At 43.8% G+C, this 15,636-nt stretch overlaps 1 protein-coding gene across 1 annotated transcript in view; it reads right to left on the minus strand.

The window, feature by feature from the left end:
• Positions 1-7,065: 7,065 nt before the first annotated feature.
• LOC108533310 (eyes absent homolog 2-like) overlaps positions 7,066-15,636 on the minus strand; it is a 204,508-nt gene continuing 195,937 nt past the window's right edge. Inside the window, exon 8 of the mRNA XM_017877888.1 lies at positions 7,066-7,232. Coding sequence (XP_017733377.1) covers positions 7,066-7,232 — 167 coding nt within the window. The remainder of the gene's footprint in view (positions 7,233-15,636) is intronic.

Consider the following 15,636-nt stretch of genomic DNA (forward strand, 5'->3'; position numbering starts at 1 on the left):
AAAAAAAAAAAAAAAAAAGAAGACTGCCCCTACCATTGTATGCATTATCTTTACTTGTACCCCATCATAATTAAAATCATGTCATATCTCAGTTTGTTCATATATGTATTATAACTGTCTGGTGTAATTGTTTTGTTTTTGTCAGAATTTATTATTTTTTTTCTTGTTTGCAACAATGTACCTTCATTAAAATGTCAAATTCAGCCACACACTCTATATTGGAGATGTCTATCCTCAGCGATAGAAAGCTCCAATGTGGACTGGATCATTTTTAGGCTTGCTGCAGACTTCCCTTCATTGTATTTCTGGGTTGGATCCACTGTTTTCTGGATCCCAAGTTTCTTTTCCTTGGTTTTCTTCCTTGTTTTGCTTGAGTCCATCCTTAAGTTGCTTTTCCTGAAATGGTACACGGAAAGTAATCTTCCTGAATTCTTGAATATCTGATGATATCTTTTTTTTTTTCTCTATAGTTTCTCCAGGTACAGAATTCCAATTGGAAAACAATGTCCTCTAGATCTTTGAAAGAATTCTTTCATCATTATTTTTTAAGTGTCCAGTGTCACTGATGAGAAATCTGGTATTTCACTGTTCCTCAGTCCTTATAGGTTTTACTTTTTTTTTCTTTCTAGAATTTTAAAGGATCTTTTCTTTATACTTGGTATCCTCAAATTCCATGAGGATATATCTGAATATGGTCTTTTTTTAAATGAATTCTGTTTGGCACTTGAGCATTTTCAACCCAATGACTTGCATCTTTCTACAGATCTGAAAATTTTTATTTTCTTATTTCTTTTAATAAGTTTCTCCCATCTTTTCTACTGTTTTCTTTCTGTGAAATTCCCAATAGTCAAATCAAACCTTTTGGGTTGATATTGTCTTTCCTTGTATACAATATTTTAAATAAATCTGTCTTTTGATCAACGTTCTGGGAGATTTCTTAAACTTTCTCTTACAACCCTTATTAAATTTTGATTTTGCAGTAATTAAAAAATTTCCAATAACTTTTTTTCCAAGTGTTCCTTTCCCAGTAGCCTCCACTTCTTATTTTACACATGCAAGATCTTGAGTTTTTATAAGAAAACCAATTGGAATTTTCCTAAGTTAGTTTATATTTCTTAAATTACTTTGCTTCTAACTTATCCCATTTATTTATCTTGGCCTTTATTTTTTTTAATTAAATTTTTTTTTTTTTTTTTGAGACAGGGCCTCACTGTGTACTGTGGCATAATCATCACTCATTGTAGCCTAGACCTCTCCAAGCTCAAGCGATCCTCCCACCTCAGTCTCCTGAGTAGTGGGACTACAGGCATGTGACACCATGCCTGGCTAACTTTTGATTTTTCTTTTTGTAGAGACAGGGTCTCGCTATGTTGCCCAGGCTGTTCTTGAATTCCTGAATGTAAGCGATCCTCCCCACTTGGCGTCCCACAGTGCTGGCATGGTGAGCCACCATGCCTGGCTAATGTTGTTCTTTATTTTTCATACTGTTGATTTTCTTTATTTTTCTAGTGATCCTTATTTTCAAGGACAAAGGACCTGACTATCTCTTTAGCTGGTGTTGAAAAGGGGAGGCAAATATCTCTCCCCCAGTCTGCAATCTTGAATGGGCCACCTTTTAAAACTCTCTGGAGGTCAATGGCTGTGTTAACACAATGGCATTTGCCATGCCTTTGAAAGTTAAGAGAAATATCTAGAATGAAAAAGGTATTAGCATCCCAGATTCTCTCGTACAGGAATTTCTGAAGCAATTAGTAAGGCTAAGTATTATTTCATAAATCTTTTGAACCAGGTATATTTATGTGCATATATGTGCTGGGCCATCATAGTAAGTATATTTCTTATTATGGATCACGGTAAAAATGTTTGAAAATCAGTGCTTGAGGGGACTTTCTGAGATTCAAATATGCCAAGTCCTAACTTACCTGAATTCACTGAGGTTGAACTTAGAAAATTAAATTTAGAAATTTCAGTAATAGAATTTTTAAAAATCAGCAAATATTTTCAAATTTACTGCAGGCTCTTACTTTATCCATTAAATCCCTTCTGAAAAAATCCATCCCTTTCTCCCACTACCTCACCATCCTGGATTCTGAGTGGGTAAGTTCCTGGTGGCCATTCTGCAGGTGACCCTATTCCCTAGGCCATCATGGTGCAGACCAGGGTGCGTCCTTAACCCTGGGTGGGTCAGAGACCTCTTTTTTGCAATTTAAAATTGGGGCTAGGAAGAAAGTAATTGTCTTTTGGGGAGCGCTATTGGTGGCCAAGTTTAGCCATGTGATCTGAAGGGGAGACAAGGGCAGTGTAAGGCACATGGATGTGCTTTGGTCAAGGACTAGGCTGAGATGGATATCCAGGCCTGCGTGACTCAGCGAGTTTGGTGTGCAGGCACACACCTCCACTTGTTAAATAACCTGTTTGTGTAAGTTCATACTTGGCTTGCAGTCACTATTGCCTGTAGAAGATATAATTGGCCTGCTGACACTGTGCACAGGGCATGGCTCTTGGCTCAGCTTGGCTCAATGTGGCTCTTGTGCAGGCGCTGGTGCCCAGAGAGGGAAGGAAGCTACTGGCCCCTGTAAGGGAGAATGACTGTCTTGCAGATGGACAGAGGAGAACCACAGCACAGCTTGCCGTGCTTAAGAGCTGCTTAAGAGCCAACGCAGACAGCCGAGATAAAGGTGGACAGTGTGAGAGAGCTAATGTGAGAAAGCTGCTGATGACAAAGCTGCTAAATAAAACTACATTTCACCTGTCTACGGCCCCGAGTGTTCTTTCTGCCCATCCACCCACTCCCCTCGGACTTCAGCATGGGCTGGACCCAGACCCTGGGACCTGACAGGCAGTCTGCAGAGACAAGAACAGAGGGTGAAAGATACAAAGAAACTAACACTTTACCAGGACATGGTTTCATTGGGAGCAGAGGGAGAGGAGGAGTGAGGAGGCCCAGAGGAGAGCTGTGTCCAGTAACTAGTGCATGAGGGCACTGCCAGGACACTATGATTTGGGAGTTCTGTCACCTTCACTGTGGCATGTGGGAAGAGAAGAAATACATGCAGTTTCTTGCCCCTGTCTCCCTGGCTGGTTCCAGTGCCTCGCTGATACTCTACTTTACTTCTGCCCTTAAGTTCTAAGAGAGGCCCTGCATCCTTAAAACAAATTCTGCTTTTTCACCTAAGCAGCTCAAGTTGGTCCCTGGCACGTGCAGCTGAAGGATTTTAACTAATACGTGCTCAGAATTTTCCTCCTTTCCACTTCTACATAATTTCTCTCCCGTGGGCTTCAGTCATTAGCAAAACAGCCAAAGACTTAAGAGGTGTGACCCAAGCAAACCCTCTATGATGACATTAAGCACAGAAGTGAAACACAGCTCACACCTTTTCAATAGTTCTTGCCCAGTGGTACTTACACTGAAATCAAGAAGCAGATGTTTCCAGAATAATATCACCCTATAATCCCTGACTTCCATGCCATAACCCTCTCCACCTCTTTCTCAGTTTAATGGAAAAATCTCTCTCTACCCCTGCCGTTCCCCTACAGAGAGCAGAAAACACGTTAAGTGACTGAATGATTTTCTTGGGGGGATGAAATATTATGTATGTGTGACTGTGTTTTCGAAGCTCTGCAACTTCAAGCTGGTAGGAGATCCTAGGAATATGGGAAGGCAGACAGCAAGTACAACCTGACACCGATACGTTTTCTTTCAGCCTTTTGCAAAGGCCTAAACCCACTGAAGGGACTGTGCAAAAATCTCTATTTGGGGGAAGGATGGAGCTTTAAGAATAAGGCAAAAGGCAAGAACAGAATTCCCTGGACTGAGAATGGCCCCAGGAACAGTGGGAACACTTGCTCTGCACCAGGTCTCTAGCATGGATCAAGGCTGCTGGTAGACCTCAGGAGGCTGACCAAGTATAGGGCACCAAGCATGATGTTCAGGATATTTAATACCTTCCAGGGTGATCAGAACCCACCCCAGCTATAAACAACTGCTACAGGTGAACTAGGGACCACTGGCTAAATATCAAATGCCCTGAAGATGCTGAAGTCAGCATGTGTTGCTTGGAGGCCCCGGTCCCCACCCCTAGCTTCCATCCTCAGGGCTTCCGATAAGAGCATCCTAGTTTTCCTTCCCCAGTGTGCTATTTTGGCGGGGCTGTCAATTAAGGGGCAAGTATAAGACCCAAGCTAGGCCACTGGGATGCTGTCTCCTTGGAAACGGACACTGAAGGACACGGCATGCACTCTAAAATGGTTTGCTTTCTGGCATTCCTAGATTTCTCAACAATGTCTTTGTTACTTTCTTTCTAAACTTGGTTTTATGGCCTCCTCTCACTGTGCTTTCCTAGTAAATTCATTTTTGCTTAAGTAACCAGAATTGGTTTCTTTTTTCTTTCTTCTGTTTTTTTCTTTTTTCTTTTCTTTTTTTTTTTTTTTGAGATAGGGTCTCAATCTGTCACCCAGGCTGGAGTGCAGTGGTGTGGTCATGGCTCACTGCAGCCTCCACCTCCTGGGCTCAATCCATCCTCCCACCTCAACCTCCTGAGTAGCTAGGACTACAGGTGTGCGCCACCATGCCTGGCTAATTTTTTTGTTTGTTTGTTTTTTGTAGAGACGGTATTTTGCCATGTTGCCCAGGCTGGTCTCAAATTCCTGGACTCAAGCAATCTGCCCACCTTGGCCTCCCAAAGTGGTAAAGGTTACAGGTGTGAGCAACTGTGCTGGGCCCGGAACTGGTTTTTGTTGCTTGCAACCAAAGAATTGTAGCGAATATTTCAAGGGTCTCAGGCTCAACAAGGATTTCCATACCCATTGTATAGCATGGAAACACCAGAGAGTGGCTGGACTTTTAGTGATGACTGCAGGCTTTGACAATGAAGGCAGCAGTGGCCACCCAGCCACACTGGACGTCAGAGGCTGGTCTGGTTTCTGAGACCACTTGACCTCCTGGATTCTCATATAGTCCTGGGAGTGGAAGGTCCCTAATAATGAAATGAAATTTCTTATCATCGGGTGGGATGGGAACTCAGAGTTAAAATTACATTGCTTTTTAAGGAAATGACAAAGATGATACTTCTCAGTGTGTCTGAGTTTGTGGCTGAGCATTGCAGCTGCCGCATAAAGTATACAGATTATAAATAGGGATGTGACTCTGGTGCACTTCTGGCACTGACAACCCTACCAAGACACCCAGCACACTCAGGCCAGCAACTGACTGCCTTTCTTCTTTCTTTTTTTTTTTTTTTTTTTTTTTTTTTTTTGAGACAGAGTCTCGCTCTGTTGCCCAGGTTGGAGTGCAGTGGCGCGATCTCGGCTCACTGCAAGCTCCGCCTCCTGGGTTCATGTCGTTCTCCTGCCTCAGCCTCCCGAGTAGCTGGGACTACAGGCACCCACCACCATGTCTGGCTAATTTTTTGTATTTTTAGTAGAGACAGGGTTTCACCGTGTTAGCCAGGATGGTCTCGATCTCCTGACCTTGTGATCCGCCCACCTCGGCCTCCCAAAGTGCTGGGATTACAGGCTGGAGCCACCGTGCCCGGCCCTGATTGCCTTTTTCAAAGAAGCATAAACCGGTGAGTTTGCTTATTTTCCTCCCTTGATAAGACAATAGTAGTTTACTTCTGGTTTGGAGGCATCCATTCTGCCTATTTCTACTGGTACCCTCCCCTAGGCATGCTGTTTTGTTTTTGGGAAAATGTCAGTACCCGGCCAATAATACTACACTTGCATAACAAATGACAAGTATAGAGATCTAATGTGCAACACAAGAATTAGAGTTAACAAAGTTTTATTGTATTAGGGATTTTGTTAAATAGGTAGATTTTAGCTGCTTTTGTCAGACAGAAAAGTAACTTTGTGAGATGGTAGACTTGGTAATGTTTCATGATGATTATCATCTTACTATCTGTATGTATCCTATAGCATTCTATTGAAAACCTCATGTACACCTGATTAAAAAAAAAAAAAAAGTCTGGGCGCGGTGGCTCACTCCTGTAATCTCAGCACTTTGGGAGGCCGAAATGGGTAGGTCAGTTGAGGAGGCCAGGAGTTCAAGACCAGCCTGGCCAACATAGTAAAACCTCATCTCTACTAAAAATACAAAAATTAGCTGAGCATGGTGGTGTGTGCCTGTAATCTCAGCTATTCAGGAGGCTGAGGCAAGAGAATCGCTTGAACCTGGGAGGTGGAGGTTGCAGTGAGCCGAGATTGCGCCACTGCACTCCAGCCTGGGTGACAGAGCGAGACTCCGCCTCAAAAAAAGAAAAAGACTGGAGCATCCCTGACCACTAGTTCTCAGCCTCAGCTGCACACGGGAATCACCCAGGGAATTTTAAAAACACTGGTGCCTGGCCTCCACCCTCAAGGAATTAGATTTAATTGGTCTGAGGTACAGCTTGATAATGAAGGTTTCTCAAAGTCCCCATGTGACTGTCGTGTGCAGCCCAGGTAGACAGCCCTTTCTGAGAAGTCAGAATTCCAGAAATAGAGGCCCACTCATTTGAGCCAGCCTCCACACAGATCAATTTCTAAACCCTATTAGAATCCCCATGGAGAATGTTTAAAACTCCCCTCCACCCCCTAGTTCCTCCAGGGAGTCTTTTCAATTGGTCTGGGATGCTGCCAGGGTATCTGTTTTTTAAAGAGCATCCCAGATGATTCTGTTGTGTAACCAGGGTAGAGACCCACTCTAACCCAGCTGGAAGGTCAGAGGCCCATTCTCTTCTTTATCAGGGACTCTCAGAGCGTGGTCCTCAACCCAGAGCATCATAATCACCTGGGGGCTTGTCAGAAACACAAATTCTCATGCTCTGCCCCAGATCTACTGAACTGGAGACTCTAGGGCTGAGGCCCAGCAATCCCCGATTTCAGAAGCACCACCCCCCAGGTGATTCTGACGCTGCTTCAGTTTGAGAACTGCTCTTCTGTCCTGGCCCCAGGGCTACCTGCTTGGACAACCTCATGCTTCCCTGCTCATGCTTTGTAAACACAAAGCAATTCTCCCCCACGTACTTGGAGAAAACTCTGTCTCCACTCTTGTTGGGGACTCAGATGGAGATTACATTCACCAAGTCACACACAGGCCCTTTGGATTACCTCAATCTCATTGTCCCCTGCCGGGGACGGGTCACTGCTCCTCTTAGACCGGCCTCGGAGCTTCCCGTCGGAGGCCCGGTGCGGCCTGTCTGTGTCTCCCTCTTTCGCTGGCGTGGAAGGTCCGTTGTGTGCGTTGTATTCACCTGGGGTAAGAAAGGGAATCGTGGACAAATCAGAAGCTTTGCTGGGTGTCTCCTCCTGGGAAATATCCCACCAGCTCCGTCTAGCTCCAGAGCACTGGGTTCCAAGGCAGCACCAGAGGCAAAGACCGCGTAGGATGACAACTCTTCCTGGAAGTGCCTTAAATTGCCCATTGGTGACCTTCCTTATCTTTCATCCCTCCAACAGACACTTGGTCAGTGGGCACAGCTCCAGGTAGTGGGATTAGGTCCTGGTTCTCACAGCACTTCAACATTAGTTGAGAGGAGAGAGCCATCAGACACATCAACAAGCAAGCATACACCAAGCCCGGGAGGGAAATGTGCCACAGAGAATTCACAAGTCAGGGGGCCTGGTGTGATGGCTCACACCTGTAATCCCAGCACCTCCAAGGTGAGAGGATCGCTTGATTGCTTTGAGACCAGCCTGGGCAACATAGCAAGACCCTGTCTCTACAAAATATAGAAAAATTGACCTAGTGTGGTGGTGCGTGCCTATAGTTCCAGCTACTCGGGAGGCAGAGTAGGAGGGTCGCTTGAGCCCAGGAGTTAGAGGTTGCAGTGAGCTATGATAGCGCCACTGCACTCCAGCCTGGACGACAGAGTGAGGCCTCGTCTCTAAAATCAACCAATCGAGTATTCAGTCAATCAGGATGGGGCAGCAGGGAGTGCTGAGAGGTGACTCATTTATATGGGGCTAGTCAGGGAAGGCCTCATGCAGGGAGTAAGGGAGGGGCCACTGGGGGCTGTAATGATGGAGGAGTTATGCATTTACCACTCTCTAAATCTGAAAACCTGAGAATGCCTAGACGAACAGGAGGGCAACACATATTTATCTGTAGCTGAGCATTACACTCTTCTACCTTTAGAAGACTCTTCTCTTTCTGCCCCAGAGGTAAATCGGGGCTGCATGGGAAGGATCCTCTACCTTCCTCTCCCTACTGGGCTCCCTCCATTCTCTATTTTTTTTTTTTTTTTTGAGACAGAGTCTCGCTGTGTCGCTCAGGCTGGAGTGCAATGGTGTGATCCTGGCTCACTGCAACCTCTGCCTCCTGGGTTCAGCAATTCTCCTGCCTCAGCCTCCCAAGTAGCTGGGATTATAGGCGCCCACCACCATGCCCAGCTAATTTTTGTATTTTTAGTAGAGACAGGGAGACGAGGTTTCACCATGTTGGTCAGGCTGGTCTCGAACTCCTCACCTCAGGTGATCTACCTGCCTCGGCCTCCCAAAGTGCTGGGATTACAGGCGTAAGCCACCATGTCCCACCCCTTTTCTATTAAATGCAAGCCTTTTAAGTTTTACCCGCTGAGAGATCTGTCAATCGAATAAGTAAATGAGATTATAGGCGAGAGCATCTAGCACAGGCCTGGCAGTTAGGAGGTGACTTGAATGGAGTTCTGGCTGGACTCGACCCACAGATATGTGTGGATTAGTGAGAGACACAGCACAGAATGTGGGCCCTTGCTGCTTCTCACTTCGGGGTGCTCCTGGGTGTGCCTCCACTGAGAGGCTCTCACACTTGTGCCCTCTGGCAATTGTCTAGTGGTCCCAAACAAGTGAAGCAGCACTGTCCCCGACCCAGGTCCCAAAGCCAGCATCGGAGGTGTGTTGCTGCTTAAGCACAGATGTTTTAAATGCATGGCTTTTGACTGTACTTTACTACCTTTATTTAGCTAACGAGAGCACTCAGGTTTAGTGAGGTGACTTACTGGCCCATGTGAGTCTGCAAATGAGTGGCAGAGCCAGAACTAAAATTTGGGCCTGTCCTTGTCACTAGAGAGTGACAGAATTGTAAAGCAGTGTGGAACCTTTGAGGACATCCCATTCCATTTTCTCACTTTACAGTTGTTTGGTTTAGCTCCCAAATGTGTCACACAGACTCCATCCTTCCTGCCCTAATTGCCAGTTCTTGGATCATCAGGGGAAAATGACTTTGTCTAAAATACTTGGCTAGGGAGAGTTTTCTCTACCCTGAAAGAACTATTTCCCTTTAAAACCCAAGGGACTGAACTTTGTTTATTGAATATTTATAAAAGCTTCTTAGCAGACTAAGGACATAATAAGACAAGACACGATTGTGCTGTCAGGATGGCTGGGCGTTTTCCACCTCCCCAGAGTCTTCGGGATACAGCAGGAGAGATTCCCAAACACTGAGCGAGCAAAGACTTCCCTCTGGAAAAAGAATTGCTTCTCAATTCACAGATGCTGAAGAGCAATGTAAATAAGGTCTTTTCTGGTTCACTTGGTAGTTTACGGCTACTGGGCTTAGAAAACATTTGTTGCCTCCCATTAAAACAGGCAAATATTAAAAGGAGGGGTAAATGCTAGTTATCTAAGAAATGTCTAGGGTTCCAAAAAAAAAAAAAAAAAAAAAAAAAAAAAAAACCAGGCCTTTACCCAAATGTACACATTCTTGAGAATGAGGAGTGATATGGTTTGGACTGTGTCCCTGCCCAAATCTCCTGTGGAATTGTAATCCTGAGTGTTGGAGGCGGGGCCTGGTAGGAGGTGACTGGATCATGGGCATGGAGTTCTCATGAATGGTTTAGCACCATCTCCTCCTCCCCTGGGTACCGCACAGTGAGTGAGTTCTCACGAGATCTGATTGTTTAAAAATGTGTAGCACCTCCCACCGCCCTCTCCTTCTCCTGCTCTGGCTATGTAAGAGGTGCCTGCTTCCCTTTTACCTTCTGCCATGATTGCAAATTTCCTGAGGCCTCCCCAGAAGCTGAGCAGATGCCAGCACCATACTTCCTGTACAGCCTGAGGAATGATGAGACAATTGAACCTCTTTTCTTTAGCTGGGATTATAGGCACACACCACCATACCCGGCTAAATTTATATTTTTAGTAGAGATGGGGTTTCACCAGGTTGGCCAGGTTGGTCTCAAACTCCTGACCTTAAGTGATCTGCCTGCCTTGGCCTCCCAAAGTGCTGGGATTATAGGAATGAGCCACTGTGCCCAGCCATTAAACCTCTTTTCTTTATAAATTACCCAGTCTCAGGTATTTCTTTATAGCAATGAGAGAACAGACTACTACAGAGTAAAAGTTCAAGGTCACAGTCACAGATCCACAGGATAGAGCAGTTTATGTGCACCTTTCTTGGAGTCATTTCATTCTTTTTCTTTCTCTCTTTTAATGTGTGTACTTATTTGACAGTGTTACTGAGGCACAATTGACATACAATAAATTGTGTACTCTAAAATTTTAGAGTTTTGGTGAAGTTTTGGTGTATGTACCTATCTGTGAAGCCATTGCCACAATCAACATAATAAACAAATCCAGCACCCCAATGCCACAATCAACATAATAAACAAATCCAGCACCCCAATGCCACAATCAACATAATAAACAAATCCAGCACCCCAATGCCACAATCAACATAATAAACAAATCCAGCACCCCAATGCCACAATCAACATAATAAACAAATCCAGCACCCCAATGCCACAATCAACATAATAAACAAATCCAGCACCCCAATGCCACAATCAACATAATAAACAAATCCAGCACCCCAATGCCACAATCAACATAATAAACAAATCCAGCACCCCAATGCCACAATCAACATAATAAACAAATCCAGCACCCCAATGCCACAATCAACATAATAAACAAATCCAGCACCCCAATGCCACAATCAACATAATAAACAAATCCAGCACCCCAATGCCACAATCAACATAATAAACAAATCCAGCACCCCAATGCCACAATCAACATAATAAACAAATCCAGCACCCCAATGCCACAATCAACATAATAAACAAATCCAGCACCCCAATGCCACAATCAACATAATAAACAAATCCAGCACCCCAATGCCACAATCAACATAATAAACAAATCCAGCACCCCAATGCCACAATCAACATAATAAACAAATCCAGCACCCCAATGCCACAATCAACATAATAAACAAATCCAGCACCCCAATGCCACAATCAACATAATAAACAAATCCAGCACCCCAATGCCACAATCAACATAATAAACAAATCCAGCACCCCAATGCCACAATCAACATAATAAACAAATCCAGCACCCCAATGCCACAATCAACATAATAAACAAATCCAGCACCCCAATGCCACAATCAACATAATAAACAAATCCAGCACCCCAATGCCACAATCAACATAATAAACAAATCCAGCACCCCAATGCCACAATCAACATAATAAACAAATCCAGCACCCCAATGCCACAATCAACATAATAAACAAATCCAGCACCCCAATGCCACAATCAACATAATAAACAAATCCAGCACCCCAAGAATTTTCTTGTTATCCCTTCGGATAATCTCTTCCTCCAGTTCCCTCCCCAGGCAACCACTAATCTGCTTTCTTTCACTATAGACTTTCGTTTGAATTTTCTAGAGGTCTAAACAATTGGAGTCACATAGTACATATTCTTTTTTCCGGCTTGTTTCGGTCAGCATCATTGCTTTGAGATCCAGTACATGTGGTGTTCATTGATACTTCATTTCTTTTTCTTTTCTTTTTTTTTTTTTGAGACAGAGTCTCCCTCTTTTGCCAGGCTAGAGTGCAGTGGTGAGATCTTGGCTCACTGCAATCTCCGCCTCCCTGGTTCAAGTGATTCTCTTGCCTCAGCCTCCTGAGTAGCTGGGATTACAGGCACGTGCCACCACGCCCAGCTAATTTTTGTATTTTTAGTAGAGACAGGGTTTCACCATGTTGGCCAGGATGGTCTCGATCTCTTGACCTCATGATCCGCCTACCTCGGTCTCCCAAAGTGCTGGGATTACAGGCATGAGCCACCGTGCCCAGCCCAATATTTCATTTCTATTGCTGATTACTATTCGCTTGTATGGATATATCAGAATTTGTTTACCCATTCACCTGTGGGTGGACATTTGGGTTGATCCTAGTTTTCAGTTCTAATAAAGCTGCTATGAACATTAATTCACACATTGTTCTACATGTAAGCATTTTTATCAAGCAAGCTTTCTAGGTCATATAAGAAGTAGCATTTAAGGTTTTTAAAAATGGATGGGGCCAGGCATGGTGGCTCATGCCTATAATCCTAGCACTTTGGGAGGTCAAGGTGGGAGGATTGCTTGACCCTGGGAGTTTGAGACCAGCCTGGGCAACATAATGAGACCCCATCTCTCCAAAAAATACAAAAATTAGCTGGGTGTGGTGGCACATGCCTGTAGTCCCAGCTACTCAGGAGGCTGAGGCCAGAGGATCACTTGAGCCCAGGAGGTCGAGGCTGCAGTGAGCTATGATCACATCACTGCACTCCAGCCTAGGTAACAGAGTGAGATCCTGTCTCAAAAAGAAAAAAAAAAAAGAGAGATGAATTATTTTCCATAGTGGTTGTACCATTTTACATTCTACCAGCAGTGGATGAGAGTTCTGGTTGCTCCACATCCTTGCCAGCCCTTGGTATGGTCAGTCTTTGTGATTAAAGCCATTCCAGTGGGTATGTAGTGGTGTCTCATTGTGAACTTAATTTGCATTTCTCTAATGATTAATGATGTTTGGCATCTGAATCATGTGCTTTTGGCCATCCCTATATCTTATTTGGTGAGGCATCTATCATCTGTTTAAATATTTTGCCCATTTCTTTATTTTCATTGCTTTATATTTTGAGACAGGGTCTCACGGTGTTGCCCAGGCTGAAGTGCAGTAGCACAATTATAGCTCCCTTAGTGTCGATGTTCCGGACTCACACGATCCTCCTGCCTCAGCCTCCTGAGTAGCTGGGACTACAAGCCTGCACCACAACGCCTAATTTTTGTACTTTTTATACAGACAGGGTTTCCCCATGTTGCCCAGGCTGGTCTTGAACTCTTGGGCTCAAGCAATCTGCTGGCCTTGGCCTCCCAAAGTGCTGGCATTACAGGTGTGAGCCACCACACAGAGCCTGCTCATTTCCTTTTCTTTTCTTATTTATTTATTTATTTTTTGGAGACAGAGTCTCACTCTGTCGCCCAGGCTAGAGTGCAGTGGTGCAATTCCAGCTCACTGCAACCTCTGCCTCCTGGGTTCAAGCGATTCTCCTGACTCAGCCTCCCGAGCAGCTGGGATTACAGGCACATGCCACCACACCCAGCTAATTTTGTATTTTTTAGTAGAGATGGGGTTTCACCATGTTAGCCAGGCTGATCTCAAACTCCGGACCTCAGGTGATCTGCCTGCCTCGGCCTCCCAAAGTGCTGGGATTACAGGCGTGAGCCACTGTGCCCGGTGCTGCCCATTTCTTTATCAGATTGTTTGCTTTCTTATTATTGGGGTTTGAGCACTCCTTCTATATTTGAGTACATATGCTTTATTAGAGATATGCCTTGCAATTATTTTCTCCTGGACCATGTATTTCTTTTCATTCTCTGAACAATTTTAAAATTTGTATGAAGTCCAGTTTATATTCTTTCTTTTTGGATCATATTTTTGGTGTTAGATATGAGAAATCTCTGCCTAAATCGAAGTCACAAAACTGTCTTCTATGTTTTCTTGTAGACGATTACAGTTTTGTATTTATTGTTTTTGTATTTATTGTTGATCTATTTTGCATTTTTTTTGTGTCATGTGAGGTATGAAGTATAGATATTCAGTTGTTCCAGTATTTTTTTTTTGTTTTTTTGAGATGGACTCTTGCTCTGTCATCCAGGCTGGAGTGCAGTGGCATGATCTTGGCTCACTGCAACCTCTGCCTCTTGGGTTCAAGGGATTCTTCTGCCTTGGCCTCCCAGGTAGCTGGGATTACAGGTGTGCACCACCACGCCTAGCTATTTTTTTGTATTTTTGGTAGAGACAGAGTTTTATCATGTTGGCCAGGTTGATCTTGGAACTCCTGACCTCAGGTGATCCACCTGCCTTGGCCTCCCAAAATGCTGGGATTATAGGCGTGCGCCACTGTGCTCAGTCGTTCCAGCATCTTTTGTTGAAAAGCCTGTCCTTCCTCCATTTCTCCATTGAATTGTCTTTTGTCAAAAATCAGGTGATCACATAAATGTGGGTTAATTCATTTATTTACTTTGGAGATAGAGTCTCACTCTGTCATCCAGGCTGGAGTACAGTGGTGTGATCATAGCTCACTGCACCCTCAAACCCCTGGCTGAAGCAATTCTCCCACCTCACCTTCCTGAGCAGATGGGACCGCAGGCACAAGCCACTGCTTGGCTTGTTTTTATTTTTTGCAGAGGCAGGGTCTTGCTATGTTGCTCAGGCTGGTCTCAAACTTCTGGCCTCAAATGATCCTCCCTCTTCGGCCTCCCAAAGTGCTGGGATTACAGGCAATGCACCACGGCACCCAACCTATTTCTGAACTCTCAATTCTGTTCCATTGATTTATTTGTCTATCTTTATGCCAATGCTGCATTGTCTTAAGTACTGTGGCTTTAAAATGGATTTTAAAATCAGGTAGTCTTAGCCCTCTAACTTTGTTCTTCTCTACCAAAGTCATTGTGGCTCTTCTTGGTCCTCTGCATTTCCATTTAAAGTTCAGAAATAGCTTGACAATTTCTAAAAAAATGCCTGAGATGTTGTTAGAGATCGTGTTAATCTTATAGATCAATCTGGGAAAAGCTGGCATTTTAACAGTATTAAGTCTTCTGATTCGTGAACCAGGTATACATCTCCACTTATTAATGCCTTCTTTAACTTCTCTCAGCAGTTTTATAGGTTCCAGTGTAAAGTCATGCATATCTTTTGAGAAATTTAACCTTGAGTATTTCATATCTTTGAACTTTGAAATAGTTCAAATGGCATTTAAAATATTATATTTCCTGTTGTTTCTTGATTTTTAGATATTCACCTAGTACCCTGCTATGCTGCTAAAGTCACTTTTTAGATCTAGTAGCTCTTTCATAGATTCCATCAGATTTTCTACATAGGTGACCTTGTCATTTTATCTCTTTACCTCATGAAGTTTTACTTCTTCTTTTCTTATTTTTAAAAAATTTTAAATTAAGTTAAATAAACATATCTTTGGATGAAATTTATTAACTGTTTGGGTTAAAGTGAGTTCTTAAATATATTTTCAGTAATCATTATTTACATTTGCATGTTACTTAATAATTGGCAGGTTGGGCCAGGCACGGTGGCTCATGCTTGTAATCCCAGCACTTTGGGAGCCTGAGACAGGTTGATCACCCGAGGTCAGGAGTTTGAGACCAGCCTGACCAACATGGTGAAACCGCATCTCTACTAAAAATACAAAAATTAGCCAGGCATGGTGGTGGGCACCTGTAATCCCAGCTACTCAGGAAGCTGAGGAAGGAGAATCACTTGAACTTGGGAGGCAGAGGTTACAGTGAGCCAAGGTCACGCCATTGCACTCCAGCCTGGGCGACAGATTGAGACTCTGTCTCAGAAATAATAATAATAATAATAATAATAATAATAATAATTG

This window comes from Rhinopithecus bieti, unplaced genomic scaffold (assembly GCF_001698545.2).
Source record: "Rhinopithecus bieti isolate Rb0 unplaced genomic scaffold, ASM169854v2 scaffold_10347, whole genome shotgun sequence".
NCBI lineage: Eukaryota > Metazoa > Chordata > Mammalia > Primates > Cercopithecidae > Rhinopithecus > Rhinopithecus bieti.